The sequence below is a fragment of the Pieris brassicae genome, chromosome 12 (genome assembly GCF_905147105.1).
Source record: "Pieris brassicae chromosome 12, ilPieBrab1.1, whole genome shotgun sequence".
Lineage (NCBI taxonomy): Eukaryota > Metazoa > Arthropoda > Insecta > Lepidoptera > Pieridae > Pieris > Pieris brassicae.
In genome coordinates, this window is record NC_059676.1 from 8,351,647 (window position 1) to 8,368,471 (window position 16,825).

Below are 16,825 nucleotides of genomic sequence, written 5' to 3' on the forward strand. Positions count from 1 at the left end.
GTAAGGGCTTTGAGTCGTGTATTTTTTAGAATAAAAAAGGTTTCATTCCTTGGTAGAAACAAGGTAGATATAGAACCAGGGGGACAGGGTTGACGTTCTTGATCGCTTATCTATGTTGGTATGTGGCAGGGCGGTCTCACCGCACCGACATACCGGACGGGGCTGATTCTGAGGCACCCCTCCCCCCACACGATGACATCAAGGGCTCGGAGAATCCAACCCACGAGCATGGAGACTTCATCAGTAACGGAGACACAAAACACCCAGAAAAGAAACCTGATACCGCGGTCTAAGCTTGTAAGTCGGTGCTGTCACTGTCACAATGACAGGACGTTTAGACGCCATGACACTTATCATGTCTTCTGAATTTACTATCTTAAAACTAGCTTTGACGTTTTGACAACTTTATATAGTAGCTTAAATAAATAAAACAGACTTGTATCCCAGTAGATTTACCTCTTATAAAACGTTAAAACATCTAAAATAGCCTAGCATAGCAACCTGTAGCCTCAGAATATAACATTTTAGACGATCTTTTGTTTATAAGAATTTATTAATAGTAATTACCATTGATAAAATATACGAGTCTTGGTAATGACGTCGTTTATGTATCAATCCAGCACCTGTTTCATATATCATGTGCCAAACTATATTGTAACAATGGAACAAATTTGTTTTTGATAATATGCTATTAATGACTTGGCTATTGTATTGTGACAAGCCATAGGGGCTGATCTATGCCATGATAATCAATGTCAAATCTCATATTATTATAAAATTACAACGTCATGACAATTGACTATATAGTAGATAAAACATGTATAGTTACTTAATATCGAAATTATTATCTTAAAGTTAATTTTATTGACATTTTAGATGTATGTTAAATCTCTTGGATTATATAAAAAATTAAATAAAGATTAAACATAATATTAACTGCATATTTTTAACAATACTTTGTGAATCATTTAAGGTTATAATGTTAAATATGACAGGACAGTAATTATTTTAACTTTAAGTCAATCTTTTCTAGAGAGTCTTTAATCTCAATATTTAAATCCTTTCGTATATCTTAGTGTATTTCACGATTTTTATATTACCTAGAAATAATAACGTGAATGGAAATATCCTCAAGCTTTGTAAATGACACCAGCCCACCGCTCTTGGGTCTTATAAGTTTATTACACTATAATTGAAAATGTGATTACAACGAATATTATATCTTTGAAGAGTGGATTTTTACTTTTAATTGCTCAGTGACATCAATTAAAATAAACCATAGATAATAAGATATTGGATGATGTGTTACAGATATACATCTTTTATTCTTATGCGAAATAATGATATATTAATACCATGCTTTTTTGTTTGAAAATGTATGTAAACATAATTTGTCTTTAAATCTCAAGTTTGTAGAAAAATTACGGTAGTTCCAAAACGTGACTAACCACTTTTGCCTTTGACAGTACACAAAACTATTTTTTTTTTTAATTTGACCTAAACCTAAGTTGTAATTATATTGATTCTTGATGTACGAATAAAAAAAACAAAAAAAACTTTCAGTCTCGACCTATACGATATCTATATGGCAAACTTTTGTTTTTATTTTTATTTCAATGTTCAAAACCTAACGGATCGTAAGGATGACATTTTGATTTAATATCTTACTATTTAATACATCAAAAACCTAACAAACACATAAAATTCGTTAAAAAATACAAAACATGATAGAAAAATGTCCACGTAAATAAATATCACCTACTTAGCCAGCGCGTGTCAATAGTCAACAAATTCATTTCATTTGCACTGGTGTGTTTGCTTACGTTGCACTGTTCAAAGCTTAGCCCACAAATATTATTAAATTAAACAATATCTTTGGTTACAGGGTAACCTGGGCAGACATCGTATTTCGAAAAATAAATTGGTGAATCTCCGCATTTTTAATACTGGCAACACTGTAGGAATTCATATATCGTCATGTTATAAATTTAATTTTGAAATCGTGATACCCGTCACTTCATTTATGTGTGCACTTAAAACAAAATGGCGTTTCCAATATAGTATAATTGATAATTAGTAAATATTAATACACTTTATTATAAAATAGTAGCAGAAAATTAGTATTAACCTCAAATTTATTTTAATATGAACGGATTTAAATTTCAAATGCATGACGTCAAATATAAGAAATACGTAATTGCCAGTGTTTTAACTCTTTAAATTGTACTAAATTGATTTTAATGTCTTTTAAAATGTGTGTTTGTTAGTTTTTAATGTATAAGTATGTCTACTAACATGAATGTAATTACAAGGCCTATATTTTAATTCCTCTAACATGTGCTTATAAGCCTTTTTATTTTTATGTTTTGTCCTTATCTATCTCTTAAAACGAATAAGTAGTCTTTAGCCTTTTATATTTGCACTTTGAGATCAATTAATGTATTACAAAAGATCATTTTGATATTTGTTGTTATCTGTCAAAGCGCTATCTATGAATTTTGACAATTTGACAAGTGCAAGGCCATATTTGAAATATAGGCCTTGTAAATTATGATTATAGAAAATTTAAAACTATAACGTATGACGAATCTCATTGATGTTGTGAACTCAACGAACTGTAGTTTATTATAGATTTTATAATTCATGATTAAAATAATAAATTTTGTATATCAAATCAACTAAATAATACGGGACTAAACCAAACTATCTTGTGATAGTAGGTTGTTTGATAACGTTGATTATGGCTAAAAAATGACACTTGCCTCTTTTATATTTGGCATCTTTAAAATGGCATTTAAAAATAAGTAAATTTCGCGCCGCACGTCTTGCGTAAAACAAGACTTTGACAGGCACAACTTTTCGTTGATAGATCATGTTGTATACCGTGTATTTACGTATTACAGTTAACTACATTATTTTTTACCGACCGTACATTAGAAATCTATATATACTGTTGGTTTGGTTTTTTATAAATATTAATAAAAACTTGGGTATATCAAGAACGAATTTCAATACAATAATTTTGAAATGGATCTGACTGCTAGATACTACGGCGGGTTTTTGACAGGTTTTTACTTATTTAATATTTTAAGATTACGAAGACCCTTTTGCAGTGTCATTCTAACCTATAGTTAATTCTCTCTATCATTATATAATCAGCAATATCGCGCGGTCGGTAATGTGTTCGTTCCACTATTATTTTATATGTTGTATATATTATGTAATAGTATTGATATAAGCCTACTTAAATTAATTTTAAGGTTAGCTTTTTTGTATTTTTGAAATATTTTACCGATTTTACAATTTTTACAGCTGCTCCGCAAAATGGCATAAAGACTAGACTAAACAAAATAGTAGCTCAATAAATTTTCCCTGAGATGTGTTCTTAATGTTGTCTTTGTTGAATGGTAGGTATTTCCGACGCTAAACTGTCTAAAATAGTTTATATTTGACGCGCAATCTTGCCGAAGAGCTCTGACAATCATAATACTATTATTATTAAACTTAGCAATGAGACAAAGATAGACGCATCATCACTCTCTTTCTAGATTTGAATAATAACCTAAGTGGCTCAGTCTTTTCTCTATGCTGTGTTCTCGTTGACATTGTAAAGTCGCGTACTTAAGTTTTGTAAAGATCTTATTAAATTAAGTCACCGTTGTAAATTTATTTATGACACGTTTACAAAAGCACTGCCATTTTACAAAACCAAAAAATGTAATAATTCCAGTATTGCCATACGAACATCACACTTTGCAATTTTAAATGTTTTTATAAAATCAATTTCTAAATCAATTTTAATGAATTAACGTGTATAGAACAGTATGTTATCCATTAAAGTATTTATTAAATAAGAATTGATTGTTTTATTTCGGCATTTCAATTATTTAGTGTTATAAAATTGCCTTGTCGAATCACCGTGAAAAACAAACTTGACACAGATGTTGTTAAGGAACTGTTATTATTTGATATTATATTATTAATACATAAGATTTCATTGAAAAACTAATCTGCATATTGGTCAATATCCGTACTTCTTTTTATAGCAACATTATTAACTAAATTTTTTAAAATTAAAGTCACGATTAAAACATAAATAATTTTTATAGATCAAGAAAGTCGCGATCAAGGAAAGAGCTCGGGAGAATCGTAAGTACACTGTTTTAACTTAACAAACTAATTATGTATTTGGGGATACTTACTTATATAAAACCACATACATGTTGTCATAATACCTTTCATTAACTTTGAAAATATAGTGAAAATGCTACCTAATGAATATGCTATTATAGAAAACAGTTTCCTTTGGTTAATTTATTTCAAATTTGTCTTTTGATTCTGTCGTGGACACGTGGGAAAGATTCAGATTCGCGGCTTAGCGCTAAGTACTTCTACAAATATTTAATATACTTTTGACGTTCGGGAGTTACAGCGCTATCTGTCTCGACTCCGAATATCACCCTATGTTTACATAGCGTACACATAAGCGAACTACATAACTCACTTACCCATTAGTGCGGAAATACCTTTGTAGTGGGTATATCTATTTCGCTTTGTATATAGCTGATTTTGTTGTAAGGATGGCGGCTGGTGATGTGCTTTTACATGCTGCGAACCCGCTACCCTCCAAAAAGTAGGTAATCTACAATTCCACACGTGCATGGCATAACGAATAACAAATACCTGCTTAGTACTAACCTAATATTAATCAATTCGTAACTCATAGTTACTGTTTACTAATAATATCAAATACCTTACAACACATCTTTTTTGCAATCTCAATATAGTTACAGTGCCATCATATTTGGCGTCAAAATATAACTAATGTTGAAAACTCAAACAGCAATTTTTATATTATAAAGCTTCATTCAATTTGTTCACCATTATTTTGATAGTGTCTAATTTCCAATAGCGAGTGGAATTCCGAAATTTTTTGTAGGTTGCAACATCAGCGTTACGGCAATTAAGTTTATTATATCGGAATTCCGTACAAAAACTGTATTGGAAGTTACAGACCCCGCTTACACCATAATAGTAATTTTAAAGGCTCTGTTTCCTTAGCTTTTGCTAATAACTTTTTGCATCATATCGAAACTCGAACATTTTGAAAGGTTGTACATTTGTCGCACACCTCACGATACTTGTTACTCTATATCCATCTTATAATAAATACAAAAATTTGCTTTGTGCCAGTAGCGACACCGAGAGTGCAGTTGGCAGGCAGAAATCACGGCTGAGTCAACTAAGTGCCAGAGTGAGGGCAGTTTTACCAAAAGGAAGGGACCGTGTTCAAGCAACTGGCAACACTGAAGTTGAGCCGGAGGTAACTATTTTTTTAATATGCATACTGTGACATAGCGAGTATTTTTTTTACATTAAATTAAAAATCTTCTTCCAGAATGTAGCAGACGAGAAGAAGAGTGTAGTCTACGCTGAACTAGCACTTGGCGATCAGAATGCTGAAAAGCCGCTGCCACCATCCACAGAGTATGCAGAGATTGTCTACACCGACCAGCCGCCACAGATTAAAGAAAATAAAGAATAAAGTTTCTATCATTCATGGATATATAACAAAAAATATTTCTCAGTTATAAATATGTACACAAAAATCTGCTCAGTTCACGCACGGCTAGGAAATTGTATTGAATTGAAATGCACACAACTTAACGTAATCAAAGTACAGTTTAGCGTGACGCCATTTGCATTTAACTTATAAAATTGTTCCATTTCAATATATTGTAGCAGATGCTTAAAGAAATTTAGAATACTAATTGAAATTTTTCTCACTTGCACACGTATTTTATCACAACACTGTTATGGGAAAAATATTTTTATACTAAGAGTAAGACTAACTTACACTTTTTCTCGATTTATTTGATAATTATGTATGGTATGTTCGTTATAGCTTATTATTATTTATAGAAATTATGCCCTTTTAATTGAATACAATTTAAATGACGAATAAAATTAATTTTATATATATTTGGAGAATCAAATATTTTTTTATAGACCTATACATTAAAAAAATTATGTATATTTTTAAATAAAAGGCACACCAACAAAAGGACCTATGTGCAAAAATTAATATTAAAGACAATTAGACCACCGGGTTATATAATTTGAAGAATATTAGTTTATAAAAAATATTAATAATGGATCCTATATGAAATAATTTTAATAGTTTTACGTTTAAGATTAAGAATGTATTTACATTAAAATGAAGCGAAAGTTAATTGCAGTTATATGTTTTATATTATTTACAATTTTTAATAATTATATTAACGTATTTTTTTTATAATTTTTGTACAATAGTTTAAAAATAATTCGCTTCCTTTTAGTGGGAAACGCGCCTAATGTGTAATCTCATTTTAAAAAATTACCACTATGTTTTAAGTATACATTATAGAAGTTACTTAAGAGACGAGGTAAATATCCAGTTAATGTTATAATTCTGACAAATTATTAAATATTATCTGATTGATATTAAGATTTTAATGTAGTTATTAGTATTAATTATTAATTCATATCTGATGATCGGTTTCCTATTTTTTTTTATCTTCGCTCGATCTGTCATTTATCACTAAAAGTCAGTTCAAATTTACTATCATTGAGTAACAATTTTAAATCATCAACAGCGTTTGTATATGCGGTAAAGACTTTTATGAATTCTCTAATGAATTGACTTAATTTGCTTTATTTCTTCTATTAGGCAAAATAGTTTCAAATTTATATTAATTTGGTCTGATGTGTAGCAGTGTATTAAGAATCACATGTACAAAACATTAATTTTTAGCGCACAAACCGTCCCAATTTTATAAGTTTAGTTATAATTGCTTACTCGGTGCTGTACGGTAGCCGTGGAATTTTAAAGTATCGCATCGCTTAGAATTGTAACTATTACATTTCTATGGTAATTTATTTTAATTTTAAAATCGATTATTAAAACGAAAACTTCCATGTCAAAAGCCCCACACCCACACAGGCCCAGAATATTGAGTCTTGATTCCACACAGATTCGCCAATTTAAGTACTCGGGAGCTTAGTCAGAAAATAACATCTTGACAAAGACCCCTGTAGGTGTCTTGTCAATTGTCAGTGTAAACATATGACAAAAGGCAACGAATGTTTAGATCTGCAAGATTACATTGATTTATGGTAGATTTCACAAATTAAATCACACTTAATAGACCGTTTTTACTAATGCACTCATTCGTCTTCGATTATCTGTGTGTACGCTGATTTTACGCTTATCTTATTCTCCCCAATACGACTTAAATTTATGCATATTCCAGATACCATAATTTATTGGCGTTGATTTTCCGTTAACTACAGGAGGAGGAACCTTCCATTAAATTTGTACGATTTTACAATATGACAAAAATATATTAGTTTTTTTACTACTACTTAACACTGTTGTGGATGAATTTTGTGAATTTAGTAAACGATTTGCAGCTTTTATGTAAAACTATTATTAATGATATTAATATATTTTAACGATTTGTATGTTAATTATAAGCGTAGCATAGTTATTATGTATTAAAATTTGTATGCGTCGTATGATTATTTTTTTCGTCCTATCCCAAACTACCTTTCATTATTAATATATTCATACACATGCGGCAGTTAACACATTTTGAGACAAGAAATTGGATTACACCAATATTTTATTTAGGCTTCAAATTTTCTTAAAATATAAAACTTGGTAACTAATAAATGACCAACACGTATTCAACCTGTTTACCTATAACAAACTACATTATAGGCGAGTGACTTATTATTATATATCTAGAGACAGCGAGCGTCCACAATGCATAACTTCGGACCATATCAACGTTGTACCACAACTAAGGGTCTAGGTTGGTTAAGCCCGATCACAATTTCAAGCCCGAGATCGACGTTAAAAGGCCGGTCCAGTTTTACAGTGTTCGTTTCGTACATCTTTCGGGTTCATTAGGGTTTCCTCCGTTTGGTTCGGTTCTAACAGTACGGTTCGGTAACAATAAATACTACAAATCAAATTATCATTCATTCATATAGGTAACTCAATGTATACTTATACTCTTAATTTACATTTACTACCAGTTCCCAAATGGCGTTGAACGGACGAGGAGAATTGGTAATAACTGCGGCACCTTTAAATCGCCAAGATTTTTTTACAAATTGTTTGCAAACCATTACATTAGGTAGATGCAGTCTGATTATCGAGATAAATTACTTGACCATTATGCTATGACGGAGCTAATCTTTTATAAGTAGACCGCTATGACATGCCGAGGACCAAGTTCAAATTAATAATTTTATACTGGTGCGAAGGATCAGAATACATACAGATTGTCATGTTAAAGATATTGTTATCAGATTGTTTATATTTCGGTGATAAGTTCTAGTAAACTGTGTTTATATGCGTATATAATACCTAATTATAGTAATACATTCATTACATATACTTAATAAGTGTATGTTGCGTCAAACCAAAAAATTGCTGTTTTTTTGAATTCCTCATTGCCAAATTTTGTTTCAAGTCGAATTATTAAAATCACAAGTCTATATTTACCATATTTCACTTTATATATTCTAAAAAGAATTAGCTATTATTTTTATAAATCCTTTAGATTTTAATTTCATATTTATGATTTTTTGATAATATGTGTTAAATAAATAAATTAACTAAATCACCACGGAAGCAGGCTCTGATTCGAATGTCTGTTACATTAGTGCGTCTGTTTCACTCACCAATTTATGGGCAAAAATCGAGCATAAACAATAAACATGCATTTGTTTTTCTTATAAGTGTGCAGGTTATTTTTTAAAATATAAAGTTCAACAATGTCTCCGTAGCAGATATCATTGTTTATGCAAAAGCTATCATTTACACAGGTGTAAATATGAATAAATATAAGTTCGATTTCTAAAAAATCCATTATTTTCTGTGAAATGGACTCTCAACAATTTAAGGAGTTTGGCAAAGCTGCCGTTGAATTTATTGCTGAATTTAATGATACGGTAAGGGAAAGAGATGTCTTACCATCAGTAGAACCTGGCTATCTTCTATCACTTCTACCTGAGAATGCACCAGAAGAACCTCAAGATTGGCAAGCGGTTTTTAAAGACTTTAAGGATACCATAATACCTGGCTTAGCTGCCTGGCAGTCACCGCAATTTCACGGGTTTTATCCATGTGGCAGTTCATATCCAAGTATCGTGGGAAGCTTGTTAACGGATGGCCTCGGTACCATTTGCATAACCTGGGCTTCGGGACCTGTTATCACTGAATTAGAAATTGTCACTTTAAACTGGATGGGTAAAATGATCGGGCTACCTGAGGAATTCCTCAATTCTTCATTAGGTACTGGTGGTGGTGTGATCCACAGTTCCGCCAGCGAAGCGGTCTTTCTTTGTTTATTGGCTGCTAAAGAAAAAACTTTACGTCGCCTAAAGCAAGACCCGAATTTCGATGAAGATCAGGCGAAGCTAAAATTGGTAGCATACACTTCTGATCAATGCAATTCAGCCATTGAAAAGTCCGGTGTTCTTGGATCTATGAAAATGAGGTTACTTAAATCAGATTCTGACGGAAGATTACGTGGAGAAACCCTCAAGAAAGCCATACAAGAAGATAAGGAAAAAGGGCTTATACCATGTTACGTGGTAGCCACATTAGGTACAACGGCCACCTGCGCTTTTGATCCTTTGGAGGAACTAGGACCAATTTGCCAGGAAGAAAGCATTTGGCTTCACGTAGACGCCGCATATGCGGGTGCAGCATTCATATGCCCTGAGTACAAATACTTAATGGACGGAGTTAGCTATGGAGATTCCTTCAACTTCAATGCACACAAATGGTTATTAACAAACATATCCGTTTCCCCAACCTGGGTCAAGAATGACATGGACTTTATAAATACTTTTGATGTGCAACGAGTCTATTTGGATGATGTTAACTCGGAGATAAAAATACCGGATTTTAGGCACTGGCAATTACCATTGGGAAGGCGTTTTCGAGCGCTCAAACTGTGGTTGGTTTTAAAAATATATGGGGCTAAGGGATTAAGGGAGCATATAAGGAATCAGGTGAGCCTGGCACAGTACTTTGCGCAGCTTGTCAGAACAGATAAACGATTTGTTGTGGACCCTGAGCCATCGATGGGCTTGGTTTGTATTAGATTGGTTGAAGGCGATGATTTGACGAAAACACTGTTGGATAATTTAATTGCGAAGAGGAAGATTTTTATGGTCTCTGCTTTTTCTGGCAGTAAGGTGATCATACGAGTTACTATTGGCTCTCGGTTTACAAATAAATCCGATATAGAAGTAACGTGGAATTTGATTAAGGCAGAGGCTGATATCTTATTTGGCGAAAGATCCCTAAAGATTTTTAAGCAGCTATAGTGATTTTCATGATCAAAAATGAATACGAGATAGTATACAATCATATTTTAATATTGACTTAGGATACGCTTCACATTTACAAGGACACCTTAACAATGTTTAAAAAAAATTAAGACATCGATCATGTACTGTACCATAATCATCGCCAGGATTTATAAAACAATGAAATCAATTTTCAAATTAATCTGCATATAGACATGCCTTTGAAAAAGAAATAATTTATAAACCCATTTTTATTCATATCAACGCCTACTTTTGTCTTTATACAATAAACTATAGTTACATAATTACGGTTTTATTATCTATAACCCATTCATAAATGGCATGGAGCCAAACTGTCTTAATCGGCAAACTTCAAAACTGTACCTTCTCAAGCTTGTGTAAGTCGTACCACAAATTAAACTCGGTTGATAATAATTTGAATACTTAATACATTCAAATGTAACATTTTATATTGGAAAGTAATAACTATTCAAACTTTCCGCCCTCCTTCAACTTCTTTTGAATTTTCTGCCAAACTAACTTAGCAACAGTAGCATCCGATGTTGTTATCGTATAACTTGCATTAGGGTGCTTATCTTTATAATGCTTAATCAAATTCTGCTTATTGAAGAACTTTTTCACGCACAGATCGCATCCGAAGGGCCTGCTATTGGTGTGCGATCTCATGTGATATATCAATCTACTTTCTCGTGGGAATATTTTATCACAAACCATGCATTGGACGTTTTTCTTCTTGCTATGCCGTTTCATATGTGTTTGCATGTTGTGTTTGAACGTGAACCCCTTTTTACATATATCGCACTGGAATGGTTTCTCACCAGTGTGGCATGACAGGTGACGTTTTTTGGCGCTCGCATTGTCAAATGTTTTGTCGCATTGATCGCATTTGAAGGTCTTGTTCCCGCTATGTCTGAGTATGTGTTGAACTAAGGCGGACTTATATTTAAGTGCCATTCCACATATGTTACATTCAAACGGCTTCTCTGTGGTATGTCTACGTAGATGACTTTTGTACAAATGGGTCTTATCAAACTCCTTGTCACACATCTCGCACTTTATAATCGGTTTTTTGCACCGTTTATTTTCAATATGTCTCGTCAAATTTCGTTGATCGACAAAGTTCTTATCACAATTGTCGCACGTAAATGACCTTAAGTGGATTTCTTGGTGCTTAAGTAAGGCAGATTTTCGTTTGCATCCGAACGTGCATTGTGTGCATTTGAATTTACCGTCCGTATCGTGTTCGTTTATATGCGCGTAGTACTTTTCCCGATTCGGGAGTTTCTCTGAGCACATATGACATTCTAGATTCTGTTTTTGGTGGATTGTTTTGTGCTCTGTCAAAAATTGCGTTGTGTCAAATCCTCTATGACATGCGTCACAGGTATATTTGCCATTAGACACGGCGTTCGCATTCAACTCTTCGTCAACTACAATAAAAAATGTATTTAAGTTTCTTGTTGTTTTTATTAATCTCTTAGCTTTTGCGTATATGCTTCGCTCGCAAGTTAAAGCAGCTTGTAAGGACTAAGGCAGGTTGTTTAAATACACGAATTCCGAAACAACATAAAATAATAATCGTGGACTTTGATTTGTGACAATTCGACTCTTTGAAATTTGACAGTGCGAAACATGTTGCAAGATTAATAATACAAGCAACATTTTTCATAACATACACTATAGTAAGTGTATGTTTATAGTAATAATAATTAAAATTACAAGTCTATAATTTATTCATTTATTCCATTCATTCACCACATTTGGTATATAATTAATTCATTTATATAAAATAAAACTTAATAGCTAAAACAACTAATATCACTTTTGTATATTGCTAAAATAACTGCAAGAATTGGGAGTTTTTCAAAAAATGCTTTGCTACTTAGAAGTTACACAATGCAATTATAGCCATTAGAGCGAAAACGAAACACGATTGAAAATATTAACAACAATAAATACAAAATTACTTATAAAATTTATAAAATTAAAAATACAATAAATTATAAAACATTTAACAAAATTAACCAATATTTTTTTGGATATTGCATATTTCTCTCACATTTACGAACCATAGTTGTTTCATAGAACCGCCTCTTTCGATAATTTTTGCATAAGTTTCTCCCATACTTGTTTAGCGACTGTCGCGTCGGTGAACTTTGGCTCATACTTTTCGTTGGGATGTTTTCTTGAATAATGTCTTATTACATTGGATTTATGTGTAAATTTCTTACTACACACGTCGCACTTAAACGGTTTGCTATTCGTATGAGATCGCATGTGATAAATCAGTCTACTCTCGCGCGGAAAGACCTTAAAACATAATTGACATTTAAGATTTTTCTCCTTCGCATGCCTTTCTAGATGACGCAACATGTTATGTTTGTGCGAGAATTTTTTACTGCATCTGGGACACGGGAATGGCTTTTCGCCGGTGTGTTTTCGCAAATGCGGCTCTAATAAACCCCTATGCGAGAAGGTTTTATTGCAATAGGTACATGAGTATGGGCGTACGCCACTGTGTAGTTGGATATGCCGTGCCAATGTCGACTTATGCTTGAAGAACATAGAACACAAATCACATTGAAACGGTTTTTCTGTTGTATGCTTCTTTAAATGGCTCTTCAGAAAGAAGGCTTTTTCAAAGACCTTGTTACAGACAGGACACGTGAGATCATGTTTATTCTTGCAAATGCCCAATTTTTGGTGTCGCGACAAATTCGCTTGATGAGTAAATTCTTTGGAGCAGTGATCACATTTAAAAAATGGTATATCTGTGTGAAGTTTTTTATGGTTCTGTAAATTTGAGAGGCTTTTGAATCTCTTTCCACAGATGAAGCAAGAATAATTCCTATCATGCGAGAGAAGGTGCTCGTTGTAATCTTCAACTTTTTCGAAACGGAGATAGCAAACATGGCATTCAAGCCTTTCATGACTGTGCAAAATTTTATGCATGCGCAAATGAGATTTTTTTAAAAATGCTCTTTGACAAAAATCGCAAATGTTCCTAGCTTCTTTCACAGCATTTCTGTTTAAGTCTTCCTCTGTCACTAGAAGGAAAATTAAGTCTAAAAATATTTCTGCCACTACCCTCATTGCATTATAACTTAACTACCTTAACAGGAGCGAAGATAACGCAAAAGCTAAAGGAAATTTGCTTTAATCCTAATATAGCCAACCATTTTAATGTAAAATATGGTTAGAATTTCGGAATTTAAAAAATGTGCTTACTAAACTAGACTTTACAAGCTTAAAGAAAATATTTAATGATTTTATTTATAGTAAACATCATTTATATACTTTTGCCTAGCAGAATGATTGTTAAGCGGGTACCAAACTTGAAAATTATTTTAAGAATTACAAATTAAATTAATATTTAGGTAACTCACCACCACAACCAAGCATTGGAGGACCATCTCGAGCATCTAAGTCAGGTAATATGAAGTCATTCTCCTGAAAGATAAGTGTTATATGAAACAAACCTTGCTGCTTAAAGATGCCTTTCAATTATTGTGCTTTGAATAAATATAACAAGTATTTTACTTTTTTACACACACAAAAAATATTAAACATAAACTAAAAACATTAAAAATTAAACAAAGTTGAAATTTGATACCCCTAATAGTGTAATTTTTTTAAATCTTTGAAACCTCATTCTGAAACTGAATTTTATTTTTGTTTTAATATTTGCTAAAAATAACATTTAATATAATTGGCATTGTTACTAAATATTTATAATAAGAGTCTGCACTGGCACTTGATTGGTTTAGCCTCAACTGCTATTTTTTTAAATTATATTGGAGTTATACTTAAATATTCACGATAATTTAATATTAAAAGCAGTGAACCCTGACAAAATTTACAAATGCTGTAGGTAACATTGTTTCAAGTGACTGTCGGCCCATAATGGATATGATATACTAACCTGAGGTTCATCTTTAACAATTGATGTGTCAACTTCAGATTTAATATCCACAAAGTCTATATTCATCTGTGGGGCATCTTCTTCTGTCTTAATCTCTTCTGAGCAGACACTGAAAATTATTTATGAAATTATTAGTTACATATTTGTTTTGTTTAATCCTGCCAACTCTTACATCTTTACTTCTATTTCTGCTCTGCCACTTAATGTGAACTCTTGATCTCTGGATGCAGTTACATTACATTAAAATATTATTCAGAATTTAGTTTAGGTTTAGAGATAGGTAGCTCTCAGTAATTAATTATAAAATTATGATTTTATCAGTGTAATGATCAAAGAAAATCAATGACTTTAATCATTGGACTTGCTTAAGTTCTTGTGCTGCTTTCAGAGTGTCCAAAAATTTTGTTCTACTTTAGGCTTTGATATTGGACATGGTAAATAATACAAATGAATATAACTTAATAAATTGAGAAAAAACAATATTACCACTAATGCGTTGAACTACATTTAACTGAACGGTTCAGTAACTTAAAAGCCGAATCAAATTACTTCTAACTGTAAACGATGAAACGTACCAACTCCCAACCTACATAAGTTTCATTATAATCGATACGACAATTTCGACGTACGGATAACACCTACATACATAAATATATAAAACCCGAAGTTCTTTTTTCAATTACAAATTATAAGAGATGTAGAATAATAAAAAGACTCACTCATTTTGGTCGTTTTGTTGATCAGACTTTAGTTCTTCGGCATTTTCATCATAGTAATACGGTTCAACTTTTACTGTAATAACTTCAGCCATATTCGTTTATATTCTTGTAATAAAAAGGTTGCTAGAGGTCTACATTTATTATTGGGAATACCACATTGAAGAAATTGTACAATCAAAATAAAACGACGGGAATATAAATGTAAATTATAAACGCTTGACGCCATTCACAGTACCAGACTTTTATTTTCCTTGTTAGATGATTTGATCTTGCAATTTGACATTTCACAAAAATGTTACATGTGTCAACTTGACAAGTATCAAATACCGAACCGTGAACGTCAAAACAAAAGTATGGATTCTGATCTAACGCTTTATTTCATGAGTCTGGCCATTTTCATTCAATTTATTATTTATTAAGTATTTTTGCATATATGGTAACGAATAAACTCAACTACATAAAGGTCTTACTTCAAAAAATAATTCATGATTAACTTAGGATGCGACATTAACACTCAGAAAATAGCTTTATTTATATATAAGCCCTAAAACAACAAAAAGGTTTTTAAAATATATAAGTAAATATGACATCACATATAAGAACATAAAAATTTCAAACTAGGTTTACGTTCAGTGGCGGTGGTTGGTTAGATGTTCAAATATATGTTAAATAACCCTTTTTTTTAAAGCTGGGTGTCAACTGGCTTATAAGTAAGTAACTTACATAAAATTGGGGTAGTGGGATTGCGACGCTAACTTGGCTTATTTAAGGGTTCTTAAAAAAAACACTTCAATATAAGTGTAGTCGATCTCTTGCATATTATCGGAAACATAATGTTATATTATGAGTAATGGGAAAAACTAAAGGGTACACATATAACTAAACTGACGTTTTAGAAATATATATTATATTATTAAAAACAAACTATTATATTAACTAAACTAATGTTAGGTTACTTAACTCTAGCAAGGAAATAAATAAACAAGCAACCACCAACATGCAGTCAAGTCCTCACTGAAAGTAATAGGTATTTTCAGTAAAAAAATATCTACAATTATAAAAAATCTATTCATAAGGTTGAAATCCTTGGGATTAATCGATGTGCGATGCACGTCTATCAAACGGAAAACGGGGAATTCCCCGTCGCTAGTTTTTTGTCGGTGTAGTTTTTCGCGTGTACGTACGTACTTCCCCGTAATTGCGCAGAGCTCCAAGACATTCACCATCCGCCAATGTATGGGCGAGATAGCCTATTTACCATTAAGACAGCAGATAAGTGAACTGTAGGTATGTATACAAGACTTAGTCCTAGTAACTTTAGGATTACAAAGAAAGGATTTTTTTTAAGAAGTATGATAAGAATGAGTATTAAAGTTAAATATTTGATACATATAAATAAGATCAAGAAATCACGTCGTAATATTAGGGTATCTAATAGTCTAAGTGAGCTTGGTACGTTTATGATAGACCATGCGTGTACACGAATGCAAAGCTTTCTAAGGAAACGTTTTTGAACTGTTTCAATGCCATGTGCATGTGCATTTTGAAATGTGGTGACCAGATTATAGGCTTTCTTGAGGAAGTATCGTTTATTGTGTCTAAAATCTAAATGTTGGGTCCTCGCCTACCTAGTCTACCACTAATGGACCGACCCGAATGCCTATTGGCTAAGGTCGCGAAGTTATAGCATATCTGTTTATATCCTTAAGAATAATTTTTTTTGCCAGATTCAGGGTATAATGTCATCGAACTAATTGTAGGTATTTTTATCCCAATAATTTAAAATAAAATG

The 16,825-nt window shown here is 32.1% G+C and overlaps 3 protein-coding genes across 9 annotated transcripts in view; 2 read left to right on the plus strand and 1 right to left on the minus strand.

The window, feature by feature from the left end:
- LOC123716973 (fasciclin-3) overlaps window positions 1–6,481 on the plus strand; it is an 83,991-nt gene extending 77,510 nt beyond the window's left edge. The window contains exons 11-14 of one of the 6 annotated variants that reach the window (XM_045672709.1): window positions 4,110–4,149; window positions 4,580–4,633; window positions 5,194–5,323; window positions 5,399–6,481. In XM_045672709.1, coding sequence (XP_045528665.1) covers window positions 4,110–4,149; window positions 4,580–4,633; window positions 5,194–5,323; window positions 5,399–5,545 — 371 coding nt within the window. In that variant the 3' untranslated portion in view covers window positions 5,546–6,481. Of the gene's footprint in view, window positions 1–129; window positions 3,858–4,109; window positions 4,150–4,579; window positions 4,634–5,193; window positions 5,324–5,398 lie in introns of those variants that run through there. The other 5 variants (XM_045672710.1, XM_045672711.1, XM_045672712.1 and 2 more) reach the window with 5 other exon arrangements.
- A 2,453-nt stretch (window positions 6,482–8,934) lies between these two features.
- Window positions 8,935–10,512, plus strand: LOC123717189 (3,4-dihydroxyphenylacetaldehyde synthase-like). Its single transcript, XM_045673067.1, has one exon. The coding sequence runs from the start codon at window positions 8,935–8,937 to the stop codon at window positions 10,387–10,389; it is 1,455 nt and encodes a 484-aa protein (XP_045529023.1). The 3' UTR covers window positions 10,390–10,512.
- LOC123717190 (oocyte zinc finger protein XlCOF6.1-like) lies at window positions 10,423–15,285 on the minus strand. Of its 2 annotated transcripts, none has more exons than XM_045673069.1 (4): window positions 15,034–15,285; window positions 14,315–14,423; window positions 13,779–13,842; window positions 10,423–11,822 (listed from the first exon to the last, which is right to left on the minus strand). In XM_045673069.1, the coding sequence occupies exons 1-4, from the start codon at window positions 15,123–15,125 to the stop codon at window positions 10,858–10,860; spliced, it is 1,230 nt and encodes a 409-aa protein (XP_045529025.1). In that variant the 5' UTR covers window positions 15,126–15,285; the 3' UTR covers window positions 10,423–10,857. The 2 variants fall into 2 exon arrangements, with proteins under 2 accessions (XP_045529025.1, XP_045529024.1); XM_045673068.1 differs by lacking the exon at window positions 10,423–11,822 and adding an exon at window positions 12,131–13,439.
- Window positions 15,286–16,825: the final 1,540 nt, after the last annotated feature.

Bases quoted from the DNA above. Each gene is read 5' to 3' on its own strand.
- LOC123717189 (XM_045673067.1), top strand. From the start codon at position 8,935: ATGGACTCTCAACAATTTAAGGAGTTTGGCAAAGCTGCCGTTGAATTT.
- LOC123717190 (XM_045673068.1), bottom strand. From the start codon at position 15,125: ATGGCTGAAGTTATTACAGTAAAAGTTGAACCGTATTACTATGATGAA. The intron at 13,843-14,314 runs GTTAGTATATCA...CTTATCTTTCAG, and splicing joins TTGTTAAAGATGAACCTCAG to GAGAATGACTTCATATTACC. The intron at 13,440-13,778 runs GTGAGTTACCTA...TTTTCCTTCTAG, and splicing joins TCCAATGCTTGGTTGTGGTG to TGACAGAGGAAGACTTAAAC.